This window comes from Drosophila sechellia, chromosome X (genome assembly GCF_004382195.2).
Source record: "Drosophila sechellia strain sech25 chromosome X, ASM438219v1, whole genome shotgun sequence".
Lineage (NCBI taxonomy): Eukaryota > Metazoa > Arthropoda > Insecta > Diptera > Drosophilidae > Drosophila > Drosophila sechellia.
The window spans coordinates 13,647,159-13,670,639 of NC_045954.1; the positions used below are offsets into that span (position 1 = coordinate 13,647,159).

At 43.1% G+C, this 23,481-nt stretch overlaps 3 protein-coding genes across 8 annotated transcripts in view; 2 read left to right on the plus strand and 1 right to left on the minus strand.

Moving 5' to 3' along the window:
- Positions 1 to 12,415, plus strand: part of LOC6618466 (sn1-specific diacylglycerol lipase alpha) — a 35,402-nt gene extending 22,987 nt beyond the window's left edge. For 2 of the 6 annotated variants that reach the window (XM_032724099.1, XM_032724100.1), the window contains exons 3-15: positions 2,734 to 2,828; positions 2,951 to 3,057; positions 3,117 to 3,221; positions 3,295 to 3,396; positions 3,636 to 3,813; positions 3,878 to 4,297; positions 4,370 to 4,894; positions 4,953 to 5,094; positions 5,156 to 5,260; positions 5,328 to 5,455; positions 6,424 to 6,447; positions 7,482 to 7,614; positions 10,215 to 12,415. In XM_032724099.1, the coding sequence (XP_032579990.1) occupies positions 2,734 to 2,828; positions 2,951 to 3,057; positions 3,117 to 3,221; positions 3,295 to 3,396; positions 3,636 to 3,813; positions 3,878 to 4,297; positions 4,370 to 4,894; positions 4,953 to 5,094; positions 5,156 to 5,260; positions 5,328 to 5,455; positions 6,424 to 6,447; positions 7,482 to 7,614; positions 10,215 to 12,092 (3,942 nt within the window). In that variant the 3' untranslated portion in view covers positions 12,093 to 12,415. The other 4 variants (XM_002042700.2, XM_032724101.1, XM_032724102.1 and 1 more) reach the window with 4 other exon arrangements.
- Positions 12,416 to 12,587: 172 nt separating this feature from the next.
- On the plus strand, positions 12,588 to 13,788 carry LOC6618468 (nucleoside diphosphate-linked moiety X motif 8). The gene is made up of 2 exons (XM_002042702.2): positions 12,588 to 12,961; positions 13,028 to 13,788. Exons 1-2 carry the CDS (start codon positions 12,675 to 12,677, stop codon positions 13,590 to 13,592), a joined length of 852 nt encoding a protein of 283 aa, XP_002042738.1. The 5' UTR covers positions 12,588 to 12,674; the 3' UTR covers positions 13,593 to 13,788.
- Positions 13,789 to 14,150: 362 nt separating this feature from the next.
- LOC6618469 (chloride intracellular channel exc-4) lies at positions 14,151 to 23,050 on the minus strand. Its single transcript, XM_002042703.2, has 4 exons — positions 22,663 to 23,050; positions 15,340 to 15,849; positions 14,805 to 14,915; positions 14,151 to 14,738 (listed from the first exon to the last, which is right to left on the minus strand). Exons 1-4 carry the CDS (start codon positions 22,747 to 22,749, stop codon positions 14,661 to 14,663), a joined length of 786 nt encoding a protein of 261 aa, XP_002042739.1. The 5' UTR covers positions 22,750 to 23,050; the 3' UTR covers positions 14,151 to 14,660.
- Positions 23,051 to 23,481: the final 431 nt, after the last annotated feature.

Genomic DNA, 23,481 nt, shown 5'->3' on the forward strand with positions numbered 1-23,481 from the left:
TGAACCCTTTATCACCTTAAGAACATGAAGTGTTTTGAATGTTTTTTTGCAAGTGTACATAGAGTAAACAGTGGGGTATAATGACCATTCATACCTGCAGTTGGTGTAATGGGTTTTCGAGTTGCCTGCGGCTTCCTCGGCATTGTTCTTTCAGTCCGTGCCGCTGGTTCCATATCATGCCTCATTGGCGCCACCGCACGGAAAATGTGAGGATGGTGTGCAAATAAATGCAAAATCATGGCTCGTCATCCACATCGACACCGCATCGTCACAGTCACAGAGTCAGTCATCCTCGCCCATTGTCACTTGAAGTTCAGTTCAGCGAGGCCAATGGCAATGGTAATGCCAATGCCAAAGTTGCTCGGCCTTTGGATTGCAGCTTTGGTTGCTTTACCTTTGAAATTTGGCCCAGTCTGCCCCGGATTCGCTGGCAAAAGGTAAATGTTTGCCGATTAGAACAGCCAGTTGGATCAATAGCCTTGAAATTACGCAGCTCGAACTTTAAGCTTTCGACAGGAAGGTGATAAATATTGCAGCAATGAAATCTGTCACCGAAATCTGTTCCATTTAAAAGGAAAGACTCGAGAGGCACAGCTCCATATCTTTGCAAAGGTCAGCATTTTAAATTGGCCTTCTAACTGAAGAAGGCCAAAGTTATAATTAAGATCGAAGGGTTCTGGACTTGGGACTTAGTATTTGATGGCAAATTATTAAAGACGAATGTTAAAACTAAGGAAACATCCTTGAAATCAAATAAAAGAGGGGCTCTATATGGAAATAGATTTAGAATGTAATATACAGTCATTTTTGATTTATTTGTCAAGATTCAATGACGGTAATTTATTTTACCTTTTATTTGTTCTCCAAGTTTCGTTTAATTTTATTCTTAAATATTTGGACCTATTTAAGTAGTTTTTAAATGTGTTTACCTTTTCGATGTTTACTTTATTCATAAAACCAACAAAAGCATTTCCTATTGCCAAAACAATTTTGCATTTACAACACTGTTAAAGCCTATAGAATTTTAAAATTCCTTTTTGAAATTTTCCATGTCGATTTAGTTTTTTTATACATAGGTATAGAAATTCTTTTATATACGGCCAATATTACTTGACTTGGCCATGTAAATAATTATAATAATAATCTGTCTGCTTGATTTGTAAATAATATATGCAAATAACATTTTAATGGATAAGCTAAGCTAAGCTCATTTTATTTATTCAATGATAACTCGACGACTGTAGTTATAGCACTCAGAATACTTTAATTACGTTGAGCAACACAAATAATAATTAAAAATAATGAAAGTCTACTACTGAATGATCTAATGTTTATATAAACACAAATTGATTAGAAAACCATGGGTAGATAGCAACTAGTACGCAAGCTAATATGTTTTATTATATGTTAGCATGATTGAAAATTGCATTTCAAATCGTTCAAATGATCAAGGTCGTTAGTATATAGAACTTTAGAATATTCAGTTCTAGTCGAGGCACTCAGCAAGTTTATTATCTGCTTGTTTATGTTTATATTGACTGAGATCGTAAACCCATTTCGTCTATAAATAAGCCACTGGCGAAATCATTGGCATTGTAATATCTAATGCTGATTCGGCACAAGTGAACTTTGCAATCGCAATTGATTTAACGTATTGATTATGCCGCCGATAAAGACGGTGAATCATTTGGCTGGCACTCTCGTGATTGATAAGTCGATAAGACCACAATGCATGCATGTCTTCGCACCATTACTTAGCTAGTTATTTAGTTAGTTAGTCTTGTTAATTCCCGAGACTCCGGATATGCAAATATGAGCATGCATTCCCTTCTACGATTGCCATGTTAGGAGCGCCTTATCGAAACCCAATGCAATGTCAAACCAGCGATTATGGTGGGCTTTTCCAAACATGATGACCCACACACGACGCCCAACAAGTTGTTACACACAGAGAAAATATACCTGAGTTTGATTTGCTTGAGAGGTTTCCCTCATTTGGAGGAACGTCTGTCTTAAGAACCACTCTCTAGCAATGATGTCGTAGTAATGTCCTCTTTTTTTGTGTACCATTTAACCAATGTTGCTGCATTTCTTTCGGTGCAGTTTTACTTGTCACCCCCTTTTGACACGCCCTCCTCATGTCTGACCCTGATTATGCTTTGCTTTACATGGCACTATTGGTTGACATCGACAAAGTGGGGTGAAGTGGGTGGCGGGCGTGGGCGGAACCTTAAGCTGCTCCTCCAAAGTAGTTCGCTTTGCATATGTGCATGCAGGCATGACTGTACCACCATTGAGCATTTGAATGCTGCAAGGGCTGCAACTTATTTTCCAACGGGATTACAATTCGGAGCGCCAGCACAAATATCTGGCGTTTAAGCTGCAACCTGCGACCAAAGTGGGTTGCTATGTAAATGCAAGTTTCATAAAATAATCATAATTGCTTTTGGTGCCACCATCTTTCCAGGCATATCGTACACACTGCGTATGAGTGATATAGTTGAAGATTATCACTCATACGCAGTGTTGCACGTCGTTGAAATGCATAAATATCACATTGTTGTGAATTATGAAATTAAGTTTCATTTTTTAATGCGAACCTTATCTAATACTGATTATTTATCAATAATTTATTTATAAATGTTGTACTTTTTGGCGTAGCAAGCAAGGTTATTTGGATTTATACATACTATTTAGTTAAAAACTAATTTCACTCGCTCCTTTCGATTTCAGATGCCTGGACTTGTGGTCTTCAGACGTCGCTGGTCTGTGGGCTCTGATGATCTCGTGGTGCCGGGCGCATTTCTCCTGACGATTCATTTTATATGGTAAGTAGCCACGTATCATTTTACTTAATCACCGATTATTGTTCATAATCATGTTTCGTCTTTTTTTTTCTTTTTCTTCAACAACAAAATAAAAACAAAAAACGATCTGATTTCTGTGACAGTTTTGTGATTGTTAGCGTCTCGTTGGTTATCTTTGAGTATAATACAGGAATTTTAAGCGTAAAATTATTGTTCTATCATCTAATAGGCTACTTGTTGATACTATTTTGTAAGTATACTGATTCCCGTTCATTGGATTCTGTATTGATATTGATTCTTGTTTTGCAGTTTCAATATGTGTAGAAGTAGGTATATGTGTGATCTCGATGCGTGGCAGTATTCTGGATGCCGAGGCGCGCACCTCAATCAATATCTGGATATATCTCAAGAGCCGTAAGTTAGCACTAATAGATGCACACCCTGAACAATCGTATATGTAGTATATCCTTTCTTATCTTCATTGCAGTGGTTATACTCTTCGATATTGCCTGGCTGGCGGTGGGATCCGTTTGGCTGGGGCATTACTACACCACTGCACCCATCGATGATCCCAAAAAGGTCTACATAGGTGAGCCAAATCGTAGATTTTGCTAGTGATTGTCTAGCTTAGAGTAGTCATTATAAAGTATGGGTATATAGTATCAATATTTGTATAGTTTGCAGGTGTTACTATGCAGTTTTATGCAAATATCTTGCCTTGTTTGGTTTTTCCCATTTATCCAGACTATAACCTATCAAGTTAATTCGAAACCGTTGAAAATACAGGTGTTATTTACCTTTGTTATTCTGCTACTTTCTTCCTCACAGCAATTATCATCTGCAATTGGGCTCTGGTGGTGATCACCCTCATCACGATATGGTGCACCTTCGATGCTGCCGGCAGATCCTGGGTAAAGATGAAGAAGTACCAGCGATCAATGCGCGAGACAGAGTCTCGGTTTAACTACAAGCGGAGCAACAGTATGAACCGCAACTGGCGGCAAAGGTGAGTCAGAAAATGGTGGCAATGATCATTTAATAAATTTCATTGACTTCGCACAAACGCACAGGAAAGTAATGCGAGCGTACCAGGATAGTTGGGATCATCGCTGCCGCCTGCTGTTCTGCTGCATGGGCTCCTCGGAGCGCAACCGGAACTCGTTCACGGACATCGCCCGTCTGCTGAGCGACTTCTTCCGGGAGCTGGACGTGGTGCCGTCGGATGTGGTGGCCGGATTAGTTCTGCTCCGCAAGTTCCAGCGTCTCGAACGCGAGGCCATTGTGAGGCAGCGCAAAAATGGCACCTACGAGTTCCTCAGCGGCGTACCGATCACGGAGCGAACCCAGTTCCTAGCACTCAACGATGCCAAAAACTATGACTTCTTTCAAACGGTCATCCACTATATGTACTTTGCCCAGGGAGCCTACGGCTGGCCCATGTACGTCATCATCAATCGCAGCAAGATGTGGCATCTGGTGCCGGAACTGAAGTGAGTATGAAGCATTTGGCATATGGAAGGAAATGGCCAATGGAAACAATGTATATATTTCATTATTCTCAGATGCTTTGGCTGCTGTTGCGGTACAAGTGATGATACAGAGGTTATCCAGGACAACTGCTGCCTGTGCAACTATGCAGCGCTGAAGAAGACGCTCCAGCTGGGCGACATCGATATCGTTTATGCGACCTATCACGTGGACGTGGGCGAGACGCCCTTCTTTGTGGCCATCGACTACACACATCAGGCGGTTGTGATCAGCATACGTGGTACCCTTAGCATGAAGGACATCCTTACGGATCTAAATGCCGAGGGCGAAGTTCTACCGCTGCAGCCGCCGCGTGACGATTGGCTGGGCCACAAGGGTATGGTGCAAGCGGCGATCTACATACGCAACAAGCTGCAGGAGGAGAACCTCATCGAGAGGGCACTCCAGCGGAATCCGGACCGTCAGACGCACACCTTTGACCTGGTGCTGGTGGGCCATTCGCTGGGCGCCGGCACAGCGGCCATACTCGCCATTCTCCTCAAGCCCGAGCATCCCACGCTCCAGTGCTTCAGTTACTCTCCGCCAGGAGGTCTGCTCAGGTGGGTAATGCTTGAGCTTTCGTGTTGGTTCAAATTGAAACGTATGCTTCCTTTTCAGTATGCCCGCCGTGGAGTACTCAAAGTCGTTCATCACCTCGGTGGTGCTGGGCAAGGATGTAGTGCCGCGCATTGGTCTCAATCAAATGGAGGCCCTGCGAGCGGACCTTATCAATGCCATTCAGCGCAGCGTGGATCCCAAGGTGATTAACAATTATAACATGCTCTCTAATATGTATTTAATACGTTGCTTTTTTCTTTTAGTGGAAGACCATTTCCTGCTCGGTCATCTGCTGTGGCTGTGGACCCGAGCCCACTTCTGTGGTCAACATGTCCGGCCAGGACACGCACATCAATCAGTACCAGGAGGTATTTAGGCCCATTAGGTCCTTCGATTTGTGCTGCGTACTAAAAGTTGTTTATCTGTATATTCCAGGAGCGTGGCACTGCCCGTTCGACCAGCGCTCATCCGACGGATAGCTCGATAGCTTTAACTCTTCACCAGCCCTTATATCCGCCCGGTCGCATCATTCACATAGTGCGACATCATCCCAAGCCCGACGAGTGAGTAGCCTGCGTCCAACGAGCTGGAAATAAGTGCGACAGCTGGCCGCATCCGCATTTGTTTCCTCCTCGATCTCGCAACCCGACCTCCTGACCCACACCCTGATTTATTTGTTGATGTTTTTTGTTTGATTCGCGATACGAGATCCGCCTCTGGCGCCCAAGGTCTGTGCTAATTGAGGTGCGATAGCCAATGCTTATCGCCGGAGTGAGAGTGGTGGAGTGAAATGTCAAGCTGATCCGCAACTGACTCATTCGCAATGACGTCAGGGTTGTGTTGTCGTCGCTTGGCAATGTCGTGGTATGTTAGTCTATCGCCTCGCCCATCCGTAGAGATGCATAGATACAGCTGATGATCTCGTCATCCGGAACGGGCACTGAACTCTCTATCCAGTTGGCGCCCTTTGCTATTCGGTGGCTGACTCTAATTTGCGTCTACGATTTGACATACCCACGTGACTTATGGCCGAAACGTGCTGCTTCAATTATTAAATTCACAAGTGCCCCATTTCGTAACGCGATTGCTAACAGAATGTAGGGCCATATTGAATTTCCAGACGCAGACATGCTTTAATAAATATATTAGTTAAATGAGAAATCCCATAAAACGTTTTCTTGGGCTAAATAATCATACAAGACTATAAGATATTTTACTTTAATATATATTTCAATGCATTGAGATTAAATACTAATAAGAAACTAGGAAGATCTAGGTATTTCTATATGCTGGGTGATAGGTTACGATGTTGTATGTACATATGTATGTATGAATGGTACCCTGCTGTCGGCGGAGTTCTCGATCGACTACTTTCACTTGTTATCGTTTCAATTGGTTTGGTTCGGTTTGGTTCTGTCTTGTTTCATTATGTTTTGTGTTGCTGAACGTGTTTGGTCGATTTCTGTTTGCCCCACCGTCCCGAAACCCAGTCAATGAGAACGGAAAATAATGTTAACAAAATGTTTTTCAGGCAAAAATACGACAGTGGTTGGAGGTAGGCACACACACAGACCCACCAGCCCATCAACACCCACAACTACACCCACATCGACACACATTTACACACGCACACGCCTACAAAGCGCATCGCACACAGATGCAGATACTACGAGCACACGCATCCAAAAGATTGAAAGATGAAGAGCTTGAGCAGCGCTGCCGTAACTCAACTCGATCTCTGTCTCTATCTATCTATCTCTCTGCCTCTCTCTCTGTCTACATATGTCTATTCCACTCTGCCCGTGTTTATGCTCGCCCTCTGTCTCTCTCTTACGCACACTTTCTCTGTGTCTTAGCTTGTTTGGTTTGTGTGTTGACCTGGTGAAAGCCCGAGAATTTTATAGATCTGTTTATTCTGTTAGAAGACTTCCTTCACATCCCATTTTGGTTAATCTTTGTTGCATGAGACAATACAATCACCGAAGCATGCATCGTCCCATTGCCTCCAATTAAGCTCTCTACACGAGCTGAACTCTCATCTCAAATAGATCAGTTTGGCTAAAGAAGGTTGAACAAAAAGATTCATGATCTTTTTCATATGAGAATTCTGCCTTTGTAAAGAGGTCCTTATATCCCTCTCTCGTTGTTGCCCTCTCTCGCTCTCGCATATGAGCTGGGCTATTATCCTTATAATTTGTGTTTGATATAGCAGATCGTGCATGATATTAGACCCGAAAGTTGAAGAAGACAATACTCTTATGGCCGGAGTCATGGAAATCCTTTCATTAATGAACTATATATTCTATACAAATGTTTATTGCTGATAAATATGTAGCGTTGATTTTTGTTTCCCTATCATTCTCTAATAAATCAAGTAGATATCCAATATCGATTACACATTAATATTTATTAGACAAGTAGAGATTACGTGTTATTGAAACATATCATATTGAAAGAGATTTCTGTGACAACTAAATTGGTTGGTCCCCAACTGAAATTTAGTTGGTCGGAACGTAGAACGTAGATATTTAGTTAGTTTAAATAGCCCAAAAGTAAACTATTGCAATAAAGCTCTTGTGTATTTTGCAGAAATGTTTTGAAAAATCGGGAGCCCGTATATCAGGCAATCTGGGCCGATTCTACGGACTTCGATGAGGTGCTCATCTCGCCGGTGATGCTGCAGGATCACATGCCTGACAAGGTTCTCGCCGCCCTCAAGAAGGTAATTGCCGAGTTCGACGACGAGCGCGGCTCCTCGGTGCACAGCTATTCCACAGCCAGTTGATCAGATCCGGTCGAATGGACGGACGGACGGCAATGGAATCGAGTTGAATATGGAATGACTGATCGTTGACACCCTACACCCCCCCGTCGTCTTCGTCGTTGTCCTAGAACCTTATATAGTCTAACTATAGCCCTATAGCATACATATCTAGAGTACGCAGCACCGATCTTGATAGTTGATTCGTCTACTGTACTGTGCTGTATTGTACTGTACTGTACTGTACCTTGCCCTTAGTCTAGCCTTAAGGTCAGAGGTCGCGAACGGCGAACGGAGAACAGCAATGCGCAATCCGCAATCCGCAGTTCGCCAAACCCATGACCACAAGCCACACAGCAACCAAAACTCAGAAACACAAGAGCCACGCGAACGCGAATACCACCCACACAGTCATGACAAGCACATTTACACCGATGATGCCTATTTATCTATATGTAAACTCAATTACGTTAAACGTTATCTAGTCTAAGGCCAACTATCGCTTATAATTTCAATAATGCTAAATTGTTCGACATTGATTTGTTTATATTTATTTATTGCCCTTTTGTTTTTGATATATACAACAATTTGCTTTGACATGTATGTCCATAGAATGGAACCGATACTTAGCCAGCACTACACACGTATAACCAAAATCCAGTAACTCTATTGTATTTATCGCTGTGTTAGGCATTGACCATGGACTTTGAATGTTTACACTTATGCCTAAGTTAAATTTATATTTATATACTTTTATTTTGTTTATGTGGCTTCGTCCATTTATTGTTTAAGTTGAACAGATGTAATTTGCATTTCGTTTTCAAAATCTCCGTGTTTCCATCACGCTCTCCAAATATCTCTTATATATTTTTACTTTAAAGCGTAAACTGTTTGTTTTTTATATGAAGAATATACACACTTGTACTACGTACAAGTACTTGAATATGATTAATTCTGTAATTTATTTCTTGCTTTTAAATACTTTCGAAATCGGTATTGGTAAATATTTAAGTATTCGCACATCTTGTAAGTTGCCCTATTACTACACCAGAATGTCCAGTTAATCCCGGCTTCGTTGGATTAAAGATGTTTCAGAAATGGCTCCGCTAGATGGAAAACTATATTATTGGTTTTTGAAAAGCCTATACATGCACACGATTGATAATGATTTTATTTGAGTTTTTTTTGTGAAGATTTGATTTGGTAAGTTTTTTAAGTTCAACTGTTATGCTTTGACTACAAATACACAACATAACCTATCATACTATATATATACTATACACAACTCCTTTAAAAATATCTGCTGCATGGGAATGGTTGTTGTAAAGCTTAAGGAATGGCAAAACAAATACATATAGTATGGTAGATGAAACGTATTGCCTTTTTGCTGAGCTGGGAGGAGACCCGGTCCCGTATGTGTGCTAGTTGCAATGAGAGAGTAGTGGATCAGGCTATAGGATAATCCCTTGAACGATTTTTCCACCCGACCCCACCCTTGATGATCTGATTCAGATCACAGTTAGTATATGCGACGAACTTCTGAAAACCACTGATGTATTTAATTATGCTTTTGTTTTGCTTCTTTTATGGAACTTAACGATTATCGATAACTGATAAACGAATACCGATTTAACCGATTTGTATGTGACCCGATCATCCGATGATGTGCACAGGTCGTGTCTTGTAGAGATCGAACCGTAAAGGCATGTACCACTCGTAGACGTAATGATAACACGACAATAACTACAACTACAACAGTTACAACAACAACTACGACAACACAAAATACAGATACCAGGTACAGCCGCCCGCCTTCTATATAAATTTGTTATCATTAAACAAAAGACTAAACCAACTTTCCATTTTGCTCTCGTTAAAACCAAACAAAATTTTTAAATATGTCAACCGAATTACAAGTCTCTCTCTCTATCTCTCTCTATGTATATTTCTCTCTCCCGCTCTCAACCTAACCTCAAACAATTAAAAAAAAAAACAACAACCTATCCAATTTTGTAAACTAAACTCTCTAAATGTAATCGTACTCGCTGTGTATGTACAACGAAAACCAATATCGATATTGTGTCTCGCACCCGTAAGCTCCCACCCATCCTCAAACCACACCTCACCACAGCGAACCATGCGCCACATCCTACTCGCTTAACTTTGACGCAACTGTACTTAGTCACTCCACTTCACTCGCTAACTGCATCTGCTACTGTCTCTTTCCACTCTCGCTCATCTGTGAAACTGTACATACATGCATCCCACTCTCGCTCGCAACATCTACTCGTCTCTTTCTGCATTTATATGTAACTACCAGTTGTGAAGATCAGGATTAATTGATTGATTGATCTGTTTCGATTATAGATTAGAAAAAATAACTGCAGTCAAAAAGAAGGGCATAAATGCCAACCAAGAAGCAAAAAATATATATTTACGAAATCAGACCTATCAATCAATCAATCGGTTTACCATTTCAGTAGGACCACAACTTAGATCTAAGTTAAATTATCAAGTACAATCAAACACTGATCCCCACCACTCTCGCTACTCGCCTTTAGGTTGTAACAACGAGTGGGCCACGCAAGCCGCAGCGCCAGACTTCAAATGCATTCTCCACCGGATCAAACGAAGCAGCGCACGATATGGACCTCGAACCGCCGCATTGTAGCAGCCACAGTGTGCCGACGGATGCCATGAGATTCGAGCCGCGAACGGATCCCGACCATATGCAGAACTCGATAACGCAGTCGCAACACTGCAAGCGACCCTCGCAAAGTTCCTACACGAACCTGAGCAACTGCCTCGTCCTGACGCCGACCGCCCAGCACAAGCTTTGTTTGGAGACGTCCTTCACCAACGGATCGACACCACACCAGCCAAATCAGCGGCTCACGTCGGCGGCCTCATCGCTCCTGAGCTCGGCAACCACGCCGTATGACATATCAAGTGCTCTGGACGACAGCCTGGCCACAGTGGCGCTGCGGCAGAGCCCCTCGCTGATCAGCGCTGAGACGACGGCCACGGTGATTGTTAATCCGGAACCGGATGCTGAGGAGATTGCCGTACCACAACGCCTCAAGGCGGTGGCCTTCGATATGGCGCTCACTCCACCGCCAACGCTGCCGGAGAGGTCCCTGCTCGGGCGCCAACACTCCGAAAAAAAGCCACGTTCTCTGCCGCTGGCCCATGTCCAGGCCCTTCGTAGAGCTTCGGATGCTGGTGCGGTACCTGGAGTGGATTTACTGCACGACGACTGGTATGGCCTGGCCCCACTGGCCAGTCCCGAAACGCTATCCGAGATCTCGAGCGTCTCCTCGCGAACCAGCGTCCCCATTAGCCTGGCCAACAGCATTGAGCGCTATCTGCAGCACATGGGCGTGGGCGTTGGCGGTCCGAAGGTGCCACTCGAGGACATCTTCGAGTCGCAGCTGCATACGCCCAAGGTTATGAGGCGGGCGCCCAAGTTCAGCGAGAATCTAGCGGGCTGTGCAGAGGACACCAGAAATCTGGATCAGTACAAACGGCTGGGTCGTGTGTTCATCACCTTTCCGCGCATCTTTCCGGATCAATCGCCAGCGTCGCATAGTCTGGACTCCAGCGACGATAGCTTTGAGTCTGCATCGGCCCACAGCCTGCAGAGATTGCATCTGCCGTACGGTGCCAATGCGGTGCAGAGTTCCAAGTCTGCCGATCCGCTGGACGGGGATCCCGATGCGACGAGGCAAACGCAGCCGGCAAAGAAGTTGACATTCAGCGATAGCGATATCCTGACGGACGCGGACTGTCTGCGACTGTGTCCACACTGTCCCTGCGATCGGGATGTCCAGCGTGGCTGCTGCACTCGCTCGGAGCACGGGAAGTGCGGCACAGAGATTTCCGGCGGTTGTGGTGCCACCATGGGATTGGGCTCCACAGATACTAGTTTCTACAGTGCCAGCTCATCGCTGGAACAGTTTGCCACACCGGCCCGGCAGAACGGTGGTAGTGGGGCCTCTGGCCCCCACCTGGAGGAGATACTCATACGGCCCGGCGTGTTGGAATCGCATTTTCCCGTTCTCGGCGGTGGCAGCGCGATAGAGACACCGGCGTTGGTGGCCCCAGCCTCACCATCGCCGCTCAGCAATGGCAAACGACCGGATGTGGTTGGTGGCCGGGTGAGGAAACGACTCTCGTCCGAGGAGTTTGTCTTCTCCCGGGGCGAGGATCTGCCTAGCCTAGTACAAATCGGTGATAGAAGTACCGGCTCTCCGGCGGGACGACGTCGGGCCAAGGGCTGCGTCTATCCGGCCGGGAATAGTCTCCGTTTGGACGCTGCCGCCGCTGTCGCCTCCGCTTCCGCATCGCCCACGTCCATTAGTAAATTTACCCGCACGCGCGTGGCCGCCGGAGGATTGGCAGCCAAACAGGCTGCCGGCAATAACGAAAGTAACGTTTAATAGTTGTAAGTTGCAAGCAGTACCTTCACCTGGACACACAGATGCGATTTCAGCCCAAAGTCGACAATTATGCCGTTGCCATTGCTTTCACACAAGCGATACATACACAAAACCAGTTGATTACAAATTAAAGGAACTCACAAGGAATCTAACATTTTGCATACCGATTACCTAAGGAACAACATTTAGCATTAACACACGAGCGTTTACTATTAACTAAATGCAATATGTATATTTATATATAGATATATAAATATATATTTTTTTGTGCAGCCAAGCCCCAAGCGACGAAAAATTTTAATAAAACGTTTTAAAAAAGTGAATACTCTGTAATGTCGTTAATTAGGAAAATGGCACAAAAAACTTCTAACTTTAAAGTGTAACGGTTTGGTGCTTAGTTGGAATATGGTATTATAAAAGCGGCTGAGTTCACAGCACTGTTAACCGCTAACAGCGCACTGTGGCGCACAACAGTACACTATCGGCTGTTAACGGCTCTGTTTTGGTTTTTCAATTCCAAAGTTCGTTGCGTTCGCATTTGTTTACATCATTGCTCGATTCGGTGTTCCATACCCAAAAACAATGTCCCTGATTGCCCAGGCTAGTCGCACAGTGTCGCAACTCCTGTTGCACTTGAACCGCCATCTGGTCACTTCCTGTTCAAGCGCCGCATCTGCCACGTCCTCGAAACCACCGGATGTCGACCAGTCAATCACTGCCGACCAGCTCCTCGGACCGGAATCGCAGCGCAGGTGCATGGAGAAAATGCGCAGCCTGCCGGCATTCCCGCGTCCCAAGGCGCTGACGCCCAGTCGCCGGGAGAAGCAGACGTCCGCGGTTCTTATCGCCCTCTGCCAGGAGCGGGGCACGTCAGTATAGCCAGTTAAACGAGGAATGCAATCATTTGAATAAGCTGCATCGCTTTGCTCTTTCAGGAACGAGATATCCCTGCTATACACCCGACGATCGCGACACCTGCGCAGCCACAGCTTTCAGATCTCCTTTCCGGGCGGAAGGCGCGATGATCACGACACGAGCTACGTGGACTGTGCGCTGCGCGAGACGGAGGAGGAGATCGGCCTACCGCGCCATCGCATCCAGGTGTGGGGCGAGGCCAAGCAGCTACAGCTGCCGAGGACCTCGTCCATTGTGCCAGTGGTGGGTGTGGTGCCAGACTTTAGCCTCTCCGAGCTGCGTCTCAACTGGGAGGAGGTGGAGGAGGCGTTTAGTGTGCCGCTCCAATCGCTGATGCTGCCTAAGGCCACCAGGCACACACAGTTTCGCAGCGGTTACAGCGGTCCCGTATTTGTTGTGGACCATTATCGCATCTGGGGCATCACCGGCTACCTGACGCACCTCTTCCTGCACTGCCTGCTGCCACCCAGTTTGCTGCCCGATTGCCTCAAGACGAACATCAAGTTCATTCGGCCCTTTAAGCTACCGCCCAAGATGCCGCATCATCGCGAGCACTCCGCCGCGGATCCCTCGATGCGCACCTGACGAGACATCCGCGATCCGCCGACCGTAATCCTACTCAGGCTAGCACCAATGTGGTACTGTGATTGGGCCAAATGTGCTTCGCTCGAACCGAACAATTGGCCAATTCTGATGGTGTTCTTTGTTTTAGTGTACGCGTTAATTGTTAATTATCGGAGAGATTTATAATAAAACTGTTGACCATTATGTTGAAATCGAAGAGCTCTTAATTCGTTTTAGTTGGAAGATGCCATTTAATGTTATTACTATTATTCAAGTAGTAAGTATATATTAACTTATATCATGAAATGAACATCCATAATTTCCGTGTTAAGTAGAAGGCAATATTTGTCTTTTTGTTTTTTTTTTTATTTGTAATTTTTACTTAAATACAAAAAATACTCTTCATTTCCTCCTCTAATTTTCTTTTTTTTTTTTTTGTTTTGTTTTTCTTGTTATGATAAAATAAAATATTTAAATAAAAATTAAAAATGGCAAACTTTCGCCAGGGAGCAAAAAAAATCAAAATCATAATTTTGCAATAGAAAAAAAAAGATTTGTCTTCGAATACAACAAAAAAGCTCCTTGCAGAATAAAAAATATAATATAAAATAAACATTTTGAAGGATCGGGAAGCGCTCCTTCAGGCGATCGATACATTTTAATTGACAGCGAGCTACATAATTATATTCATGCGTTTGCCTGTGTACATCTGTATGTCAAACACAAATGTTTTAATATTAATTAAGCAAACAAACATGCAGGCGGGCTAAGTAAGTCAAAGCCTTCTCGATAGATTGTGGCTGGTGTTTTTTTTTTTTTTTTTTGAAATGGAGTTTCAATTAAGCATAGCTGAAGAAAGGCAACGCGGCTGCTTAAAGAACACTTGTTGTTATGCTTTTTATATATATATAGTAGGTATATATTTATATATAATATATGCATGGGTAGTTATATCCGTTAAGTATACATCTATGTATAGTCCTCAGAGTTGCTGCTGCTTGTAAAGTTGTCCAAAATATTGTGGTTGCGATTGCTGTATACTATTAGTTGATGTGTGGTGTGGCTGCATGGCTCTGCTCCATAGGAAACCTACTCCGAAATATCAATTGGAATGTATGTGGTAAACGTGGGCGTCTCCAGCTCCTCGTGCTTCTTCATTTTGAGACTCTGGAAGTGGCAATGGAGTTTCTAAGTTGGAGCCCAGTATAATCGGCACAATGGCAAGTTACGCACCTGTTGCAGCTTGTAGTGATTGATAATGTCCTGGTCGGCCGGGCACGATTGTGTGAAGGCGTCCAGCTGGTACATGTGATACATGTAGCGCCACAGGGCCGTCAAGTGCGTCTGCAAGGAATCGAAAAGTACGAACGGTGAGTCATTGATGTCTGGTCGGGACGGCTTATTCAATCGATTCTATAGCTGATTGGACTTCGATTTAAAACCCATTTACGGTTAGTGACTGCAGCACAGACCACTCACAATCAAAGTTATACAATGTAATAGCCTTAGATAGAGTTGCTATTAAATCTATATGGCAATACAACTCATCGCATTCATTCCTGCGCTATTAATCATTTAAGCAAAAAAGTCGCAAAGCCACTAAGTCCATATTTGCCCTCTGCTTTTCGCAAATAAAGTCTTTATCAGCAAAAGTTTTCCTGACTAATCCATCAAATGCGCAAATACGATAATGCAGTATTATTTGCGCATCGAAAGAGTTTCTCCTCCTGCGCCGACTGTGATACCCTGGAACCCCCCCACTGCTTACCGGGATTTCAAAGTCGACGAAGTACTTGCCCGCCACACGGATGTGCTGCAGGCGCGGCATCAGCTCACAGTCGAAGCAGCACATGGTGTCGCCGGTGAGGAAGCGCGTGTTGCGCGCGGACAGATGATCGTTGATCTTGCGCAGATGCGAGAGCAGGGCGTTGTTCTTAGCCTCATCCTTCTTCACCAGCATCAGCTTCAACTTGACGTACAGGTTCTCGATCAGGGTGGCCACCTCCTTGTCCTGGACGAACAGATTGTAGCCGCCCGGTATGTTCTTCATGATGTGCCGCTCGATCTTCTCGTTCTCCAGAATGGCCAGCCCATTGTCAATGAGGATGGGCGGGTGTGTGGCCTCGAAATTGGTGCGGAAATCGGGCGGCGGCTTCTGCATATCCACCGTCGTCACCTTCAGGCTGATCGTCTTCAGTTCGGCCAGCAGATACAGGTCCATGAAGTACTCCTGGCAGAACAAACAGGCGCCCTTCCGCCTGCCATCGATGGTCGAGGCCTGCGAATCGAAGCGGAAAATAATAACCAAATTAGGAAAACAAGCGTTTATTTAATCAAAAAGCGAGAGGGGTGCGGTGCCTGCAGCCGAAAATGTTTACTTGGCCATTTCGATAAGTTGGCTTTGCGGCGATACCATCAAGTGTTAATGTGGGTCACATTCCGGGGACTGGGCATTTTTCCAGCGATTGGACATTGCCTTCAGTCCACTTAATGGACACATAATGGCACATCGCGTGCCGGCAATTACTGATAAACACAAATCAAACAGAAATTTAATGAAATAAGACAACATAGTTTTCCATTATGATCATGTGACATCATCATCATCATAATCATCATAACCATAAACGTTCTGCGTTGTTCAACCGCCCAGCGTGGCGTGATGAGCCATCGAGGTTTGTTTGCTCGCCATTATTTTTTTTTTTTTGGGACCGGAAGCGATCCAAAGGCAAGACAAGCGACGTCGAGTGGACGACGACGACACTAGCCAAGCCAGACGAGAATTCTGCATCGCTGCACTGCCAAGGCCAGTGGAGGATAGGCAGATACATTTGTAGCTACACAAATGGCAAGATAAATAGTGAGACTTGGCGAACGGCAAGGCAATGCCAGCGCCACAGGCTACAGTGAGCACTGGCTAGTTGAGCCAAGTCTCTGCATCTGCATTCCAGCAATATCAAGCCGCAGATAAGGCAGGTATTAACAGATTAAGCGTATTTATTTACGTGATTATTTATAGCTGCCAGTGGTATTAAAAAAAAACAAAAGGCGGAAATACTTCATATTTTTATGCGATTGTGGATATGATAAAAACGTTCGGCAAATTGAAATGGAATTTATATGAGCATGATTTTGTGAATTTCGCACTGTTCCGCTTAGCCGGTATCCACTGTAGATCGATGGCATTGCTGCAGCTGAGAAGCAGCTAAAGCCAAACACATCACACAAATGATGACGATGATGTCATCAGGCGTGCGGTGTGTGAAGTTTACTTGTTGAATGCCGTTGCCAGCTTTTTTTTTTTATTTGCTGCCCATATTTAACCCTCTACCCCCCTCCCCTCCTTGGCACAACCATTTCTGCTGGCGTCGATAGCCGGCTTAACTTCAAATAAGCCCCAACGCCAGGCGGCAATCAATGTGCGTTTATATGGCACTGTGCATATTTGTATTCGTTAGATAAGCCAGCCTGCACTGCTGTTTTCACACAATTGCCACTACAGCGCACAGAAACCGAAGAGAGTGAGCAAATCTACTGGCTGCTCAAGAACGAGGTTGTCGTGGAGCTGGGAGCATTCTCCAAACTCCACAGCGAATCCATGAAGTTCGCTACACGGATAAGTATGTATGTATCTATGAGTATATGGGTATTTATATTTCTATTTATATTTCTATACACCCACATCGTTATGGGTTATGGGTTATATATGGTTACGGTTCTACACTTGCCAAATACACATTTAGACTAAGTGATAAATATGATAACGTGGCGTACGCAATAATTATCTCCAGTTAACTTGTCGGTTTGTAAATTCAATTTTACGCACCAATTGCTGGCAATTAAAATATTATTTCGAATGCGAAGTTAATTAGCATTGCCCTGTGTGTTAATGGCTTAATAACGAAACCCAGCCAAACCAAACCGAACCCAACCCATTTTCCAGCCCACATGGTCGCAACATAATCAAACTATGGAAGGCAACAACAATAACAACAACAAAAAATAAGCTACAATGATTGTGGGAGCGGTATTCGTATAATTTTGTATCTTTTTTCTTTCATTCCGCCGCGGTGCTTAAACGGTTCATTTGTATTCTTTCGCACATTATTAACTGTGCACGTTCGTTTACCTGGTCTACGCACTTCCATCCACACATCCACAGACCATGGCCCATAGCCCACAGCTCCAAGCTCCATAAATTCCCAACTGACCCGGATTACTTTCAGTCCGTCGCACATATTCGTTCCGCTCGTATTTGTATTTCATATTTTCTTGGCCCGCATTTTGTTGACTCGATTTTTAAGGCCGCACTAATTGTTGCAGCAAGTACAAGTACGAAATTGTTAAATAAAACTAATAATATCGCATTACAATATTTTTGCCATCTCTAGCGAGCATTGTAGTTTGCAATATGAGTTGCACAAATTGGAAATGGGAATTGCGAAATGCAAGACTAAGACGTGTGGCAACGTCGAAAGGTCAGTCGAAGTCAGTCAGTCAGGCAATCATCTCGAGCTACAGATACAAATACAGGTACAAAGTATATGGAAAAACTATAGATACAGATACATTAACAGATAGAGATACAGATACACATAAATAGACGGCGGTTGCAATTGACGTTTTCAAAATAGAAATGACGAGAGAAGGCAGGCCAAAAAGCAGTTAGCAAATGTCAAGTGCCATTCACGTACATATGCTTCAGATACATATATGTATATATATGTATATATACTTTATATGGCCACATCTGGCTAATAAAAACTGCCGGCTAAATAAATACCTAGCCAATATAAACGTTCGTCTTTGAATACGTTTTCGTTGTAGAAAAATAAGTTATGGTTTTTTTTTTGTTTGTCTTTTTTTTTTTTGGCTAGCCACAAAGGCGGTGAAAACTATAGATTTTTATTTTAGAAACTTAAACTAAAACTATAGATTTTCCATTTATTTCACTATTAAAGATAATTAGTCTACCCATCTTATCAACCATCATTTTTGCATACTAACTATAAGTGTGTTGGTGGTAATGGTTGCTTAAACAATTGTTATGATATTTCAAAATTTATATTTTAAGCCCTATTATTTTGTACGCAATCGTACATATATGTACGCACTCAACATCTTCGATTTGTTTTCCTTTTAATTGTAAATTCGTGGCGCGATAAGATAGAGGGCGGAAAAGTTAAGCAAAGTCAAATAAAATGAAATTCGTAAGCTTTTTACGCCGGCGACCAGAAATCATAAATGTAAACGAAAATGAAATTGTTGGAAATAGTGGATGCCAGCCATGCTTTATTTTATTTTATTTATATTTTTGGTTCTTTTTGGTTTTTTTCTTCTCTGGGTTGGGATGGGTTGTTTTATTTTGGGAAGCGGTTCGCTGACAGCTGCAGCGTAATAATTTAATTTTAATCATGATCATGATGTTGGGGGGCAGATGTCAACCTTGAGAAAAGCTTTCTTCGCACTCGAAGAGCGTCGATTCGATTCTCGAATGCCGGAGTTCTTTCAATTGGGCCACATAGATACATGTATATTTATAAATATATATATGTGTGTATGTGCCATATCTTATCAAAAGTCGGGCGGCGGAAGTTATCGCCGCAGTTCGGTGGTGATGATGATGGTGCCTGATGAAGTAATAGCCAAAATAATAGAAATATAATCAGGCCAAGTGGTCGCATGGCAGGTGAAGTCAGCCGGCATATCTTGGGCCACAAATTTTTAATGGGCTAATGGGTTTTCCAATGCCTAATCGCATTTCCCCCCCAAAAAACCGTTGACAACCTATGCCAAGGTATGTTCAAGAATTACGTTTAAATCTTATAAAAACATAAGCTATGATTATTAAGAATCATATTGCACTGAACACACGTTAAAAAAAAGCAATAAAAAATATATGATGTGAGTTACGAAAGGAAGTTATGAACATTAAGATAGGCAACAACAAAAAAACACTACTAATTGTCAATTAGAACGAATGCACTTCAGTTTTGAAGTAAAGCAAGGGAAAATTGTGGGGGCGGGAAATTGTGGGCGGAGGATGTCAAGCCTTTGCGTGTTTTTCTTGGCTAAAAAGCCAGTCACACAGCAATGCACACACACACACACAGAGAGAGAGAACGTGGGGGCGTGAATAAAACAAGAAATCAAGAAAACACAAGCCATAGAAGCGGCAAGGAAGACACGTACAGTGGTACTTAGATTAGATGCACTTCCTTACAAAAATCCATATATTTTTCGAATTTATCAGCACTTTAAAATGGTATTCTGACAGCTAATTTCAGACATGTCTATAACTCATTTAAAAATATATAGCAAATATATATAAATATATAAAGCAGTAATGAACAAGAAATTAGCATTATTAATTCCCTATCAATGCTTTAAAATATTTAATGTTATTTAAGTTTTTAGGCCAGCTTTATATTGAATGCTCACTCATTTCTTTGCATTGTGTAAAGAGCGCCGTATTTACTAAGTGCAGCTTTTCATCTCGACTCTTTGCTGCCCCGTTGAAGTGACAACAAAGAAGCGCATTTTCCTCAACTCAGCACAACTGAAGCCGCAACAATCGCTTGGCGTTCAGTTGCAACAAAAGGCGCTTATTTAGCTCAAGTTTGCATGAGATTTATCCTTGGGTGGGAAAGGTTGCCCCAAAAGAAGGCCATTGTGTGTGGCAAAGAAACAAGTACTAAGTGTTTCACATAAGTTATAAACCTCAAGCATTTGATGTATGTGCGTAAAATTAGGTAGCTAATTTTCTTCGAGTGCATTGGCGATCGCCTTTTGTTTTGATCGGCGCTTTGTTTTGATTCGATTCGATGGCTTGGCCAATTTCTGGAAATCTCGCGTGGGCGATGACTCGCGGGTAAGGCATTGGCTTTGGCTTTGGGTTTTTGCTTGAAACTGAAACCAACACCAAAGCCAAAAACCGAACTTGGAGCCGCAGCCAAAGCCAAGTCAAGGAGGCGGAAAAGCGCGCACGAGAAAAACCTGTTTAGCGTTCAATGATTGTTTTGTTTTGCAGCAAACGAAGAAACAAGAAAACACATTTGTATTTGTTTGTTGCCTGCACGCGCGGAACAGAGAGGCATGCCACGATCCCCAGCTATATATGTATGTAGCTGGATCCGCCGCTGCCACACTCGCTCCTCTTGAACCCCACAGCTGAACAATACCAACAACACAGCTTTCCTCGGCGGCGGCAAATTGAACTTTCACTTTTTCGCTGGGAAATGGCTATGGAAATGGAAACGATGGGCCTTACATGGAGTGCGTTGTTATGTCAAAGATGCTTCTGTCACTCCTCTGCTGCAGTTTAACTATTGCTGTTAACTGGCCAAAAATCCAGGCAAAAATAAAAGAAGAAGAAACAAAAAAGAAAAGAAAGGAAACAGGTGCTCCCAAGCACTTTCTCCCACGAAAACAGTAAAAGGGAGCGGGCCATGGACCATTGGGTTTTGGGGGGAAAATGGGGGATACGTTTCGAAAGTGATAGGACAAAAAACAGATATGAATAGAATATGGCTACTAATTTTAGCCATTACATATGGTATTGCTGTTTATTTTGGGAACAAAACTGGTTACGAAAACCTATTTGAAGTACACGATTGCTCATGGCAGTTGTTTTGCGGCGAGTGGGTTTTTTTTTTTTTTTTTTTTGGGAATCGAATGGTATAACACATGGTATATTGTACTGTTTGGGTTTAGGCAATGCAAAGGTGGGGGAAATTACTCATGGGCAGACGACTCGAGGTGCGGCCTCCATTTCCATTTGCGTGGGCTGGATGAGTGGCCAAGTTGAGTCGAGTTTGCCAATAGAATCAACAACAGCAGGGCTCCAAAGTGTTTCGAAAACAATTACAATTACTTCGGCAAACAGTGGGAACCAACAAAAAAACAAAGTTAAGTGGAGTCATGCTGGACTTACAATTCCGGGAAAAAAAATAAATATATTGCGGCCTATACTAAAAAAAACCGAAGGGTTCGTAATCTCTTACTAGAAAAGCGTTGTATTCGAGATGTCTTTTAAGTATTGGAAAAAAATCGAACAAGTTTTTGTTATCAATAACTTGTAATACATCAAGAAATAAGACACTACATATTATTATATATATTATATCATTAAATTAATCACACTTTAGGAATCTACTGCTATTATCTTGACCGCAAATGTGCGGAGTGCTAGCTTTTTGTTTTCTTCGATTCTTTGGAGGAGCATGACGTATGCGTTAAGAAATTTAGAAATCACTAAAAGATAAAAAAGAACCTCTAATTCACACACACACACACAGAAACATGTTGGTGGATGCGAAGGGGGCGGTGCGGGGGCTTAGAAGAACTATGAAGATGAAGCATTTGTTGAGCAATTGGCGCAATGAAATGTGATTAAGGTTTTTAGCAGATAAGAACCGTAGAAATATGTTACGTTCCACAACTTTCAGACTTTGCACACACAGCAATATCATGATAGTTATTTAATATTAAAAATATATTTCATATGAACAGCTCTAATAATTTGGAAAAAACGATGGCTTTAAAGTATTGCACCAAAAAGGTATGCTGTAAAATTTGATTTGGAATCCCAGAAGTTTCAAAATCAAGTTGATGCTTTAGAAATGGTTAATCATGGAGTTCTGAAAATCATAACTTAATCAACAATTTCGTTCTGTGCAGATGTGCCCGAGTGCATGTGTATGCGTGAGTGTGTTTGTATGTGTAAATGTGCGATAGGGAGAAAAGGAGAAAACCGGTTTTGGCGATGCTTAGGAACCGCAAGGCGAAAGGGGAGCGTCGGGGAAGGGGGAGGGGGACGGGGGTGTGTGCTAAACGTATTCTGTTCTTTTTAACCAAATGTGACACACTGCAAAGTGCCACAGTGAGAAGAAGAAGAAGAAGACAACGAAGAAGGAACAGAGGAAGAGGATGAGGAACAAACGGCAGTTCGCGTTTTCCCAGTCGCTTCTTGTTTTTGCCTTTGTTTGCATTTGCTTCTGCTTTTGCCCCGGCTGTATTTTCGCTCTGCACGGAAATTTGCGCAGAGCGAAATGGAAAACTGCAGGGGTATGCAAATGTCGCGTTCGCTCACCTTTATGATCAATTCTATCTCGGGCACATCGAATTTACTGCTGCCGTTCGTCTCCTGGCTCTGCTGCGATTCCACTTCGGACGACATTGCGATATTGTTTGTTTTTATCGTTTATTCTCGATATCTCTGATCAGATCGAAGAGTTTTTTCTTTATCCGCGTGACGAGGTGCGTGCGTGTTCGTTTCCTTTTCGCTTTTGTTGTGCTAATTTCCTTTGCCAATACACACTCACGTACACAAGCTGTAACACACACAGGCAGCACACTCACACACACACAGAGAGACGGAGGGAAGAAGAAGCTCGCCTCGCAGTGTTAAAAAAAAATATGCCGTTCTGTTCTACGATTTGCGCGCTGCTAAAGTCTATTCACGATTGAATTGATGAGCCGCTGAATAAACCAATCTGCACTGCGCGGAATACACTAACGCCTGCTGTTCAGCGTTACCAGACCGTCCTGCCTTTCGGCTAGCTAGCCTATAAATACCAAGATAATACCAAATGTTTCTACAGTTGTAAGTACTCCCTCTTAATAACAGTTGTTATTGGGACATTTCAATAACAGATTGCGTAATGCCAGCAATATTAACAATTAAATAATTATTCTATTTTTCTACCTGTTGCTCGTATAGTAAATAGGGTATACTAGACTCGTTGGAATGTATGTAACAGGTAAAAAGAAGCGTTTTCGACCATATGAAGTGTATATATTCTTGATCAGGATCTATAGCCGGAATCTATCGGGGCCTGTCCGTCCGCAATTTATATCGGTATACCATACCCTCCTTACACCAAAAAAACTCCCATTTATTCCCCAATAT

Coding starts and splice junctions, on each gene's coding strand:
- LOC6618468 (XM_002042702.2), top strand. CDS start 12,675: ATGTCCCTGATTGCCCAGGCTAGTCGCACAGTGTCGCAACTCCTGTTG. Junction 12,962..13,027: donor CTCTGCCAGGAGCGGGGCAC/GTCAGTATAGCC, acceptor TTGCTCTTTCAG/GAACGAGATATCCCTGCTAT.
- LOC6618469 (XM_002042703.2), bottom strand. CDS start 22,749: ATGTCGTCCGAAGTGGAATCGCAGCAGAGCCAGGAGACGAACGGCAGC. Junction 15,850..22,662: donor AGATAGAATTGATCATAAAG/GTGAGCGAACGC, acceptor TTCGATTCGCAG/GCCTCGACCATCGATGGCAG. Junction 14,916..15,339: donor TCGTCGACTTTGAAATCCCG/GTAAGCAGTGGG, acceptor GATTCCTTGCAG/ACGCACTTGACGGCCCTGTG.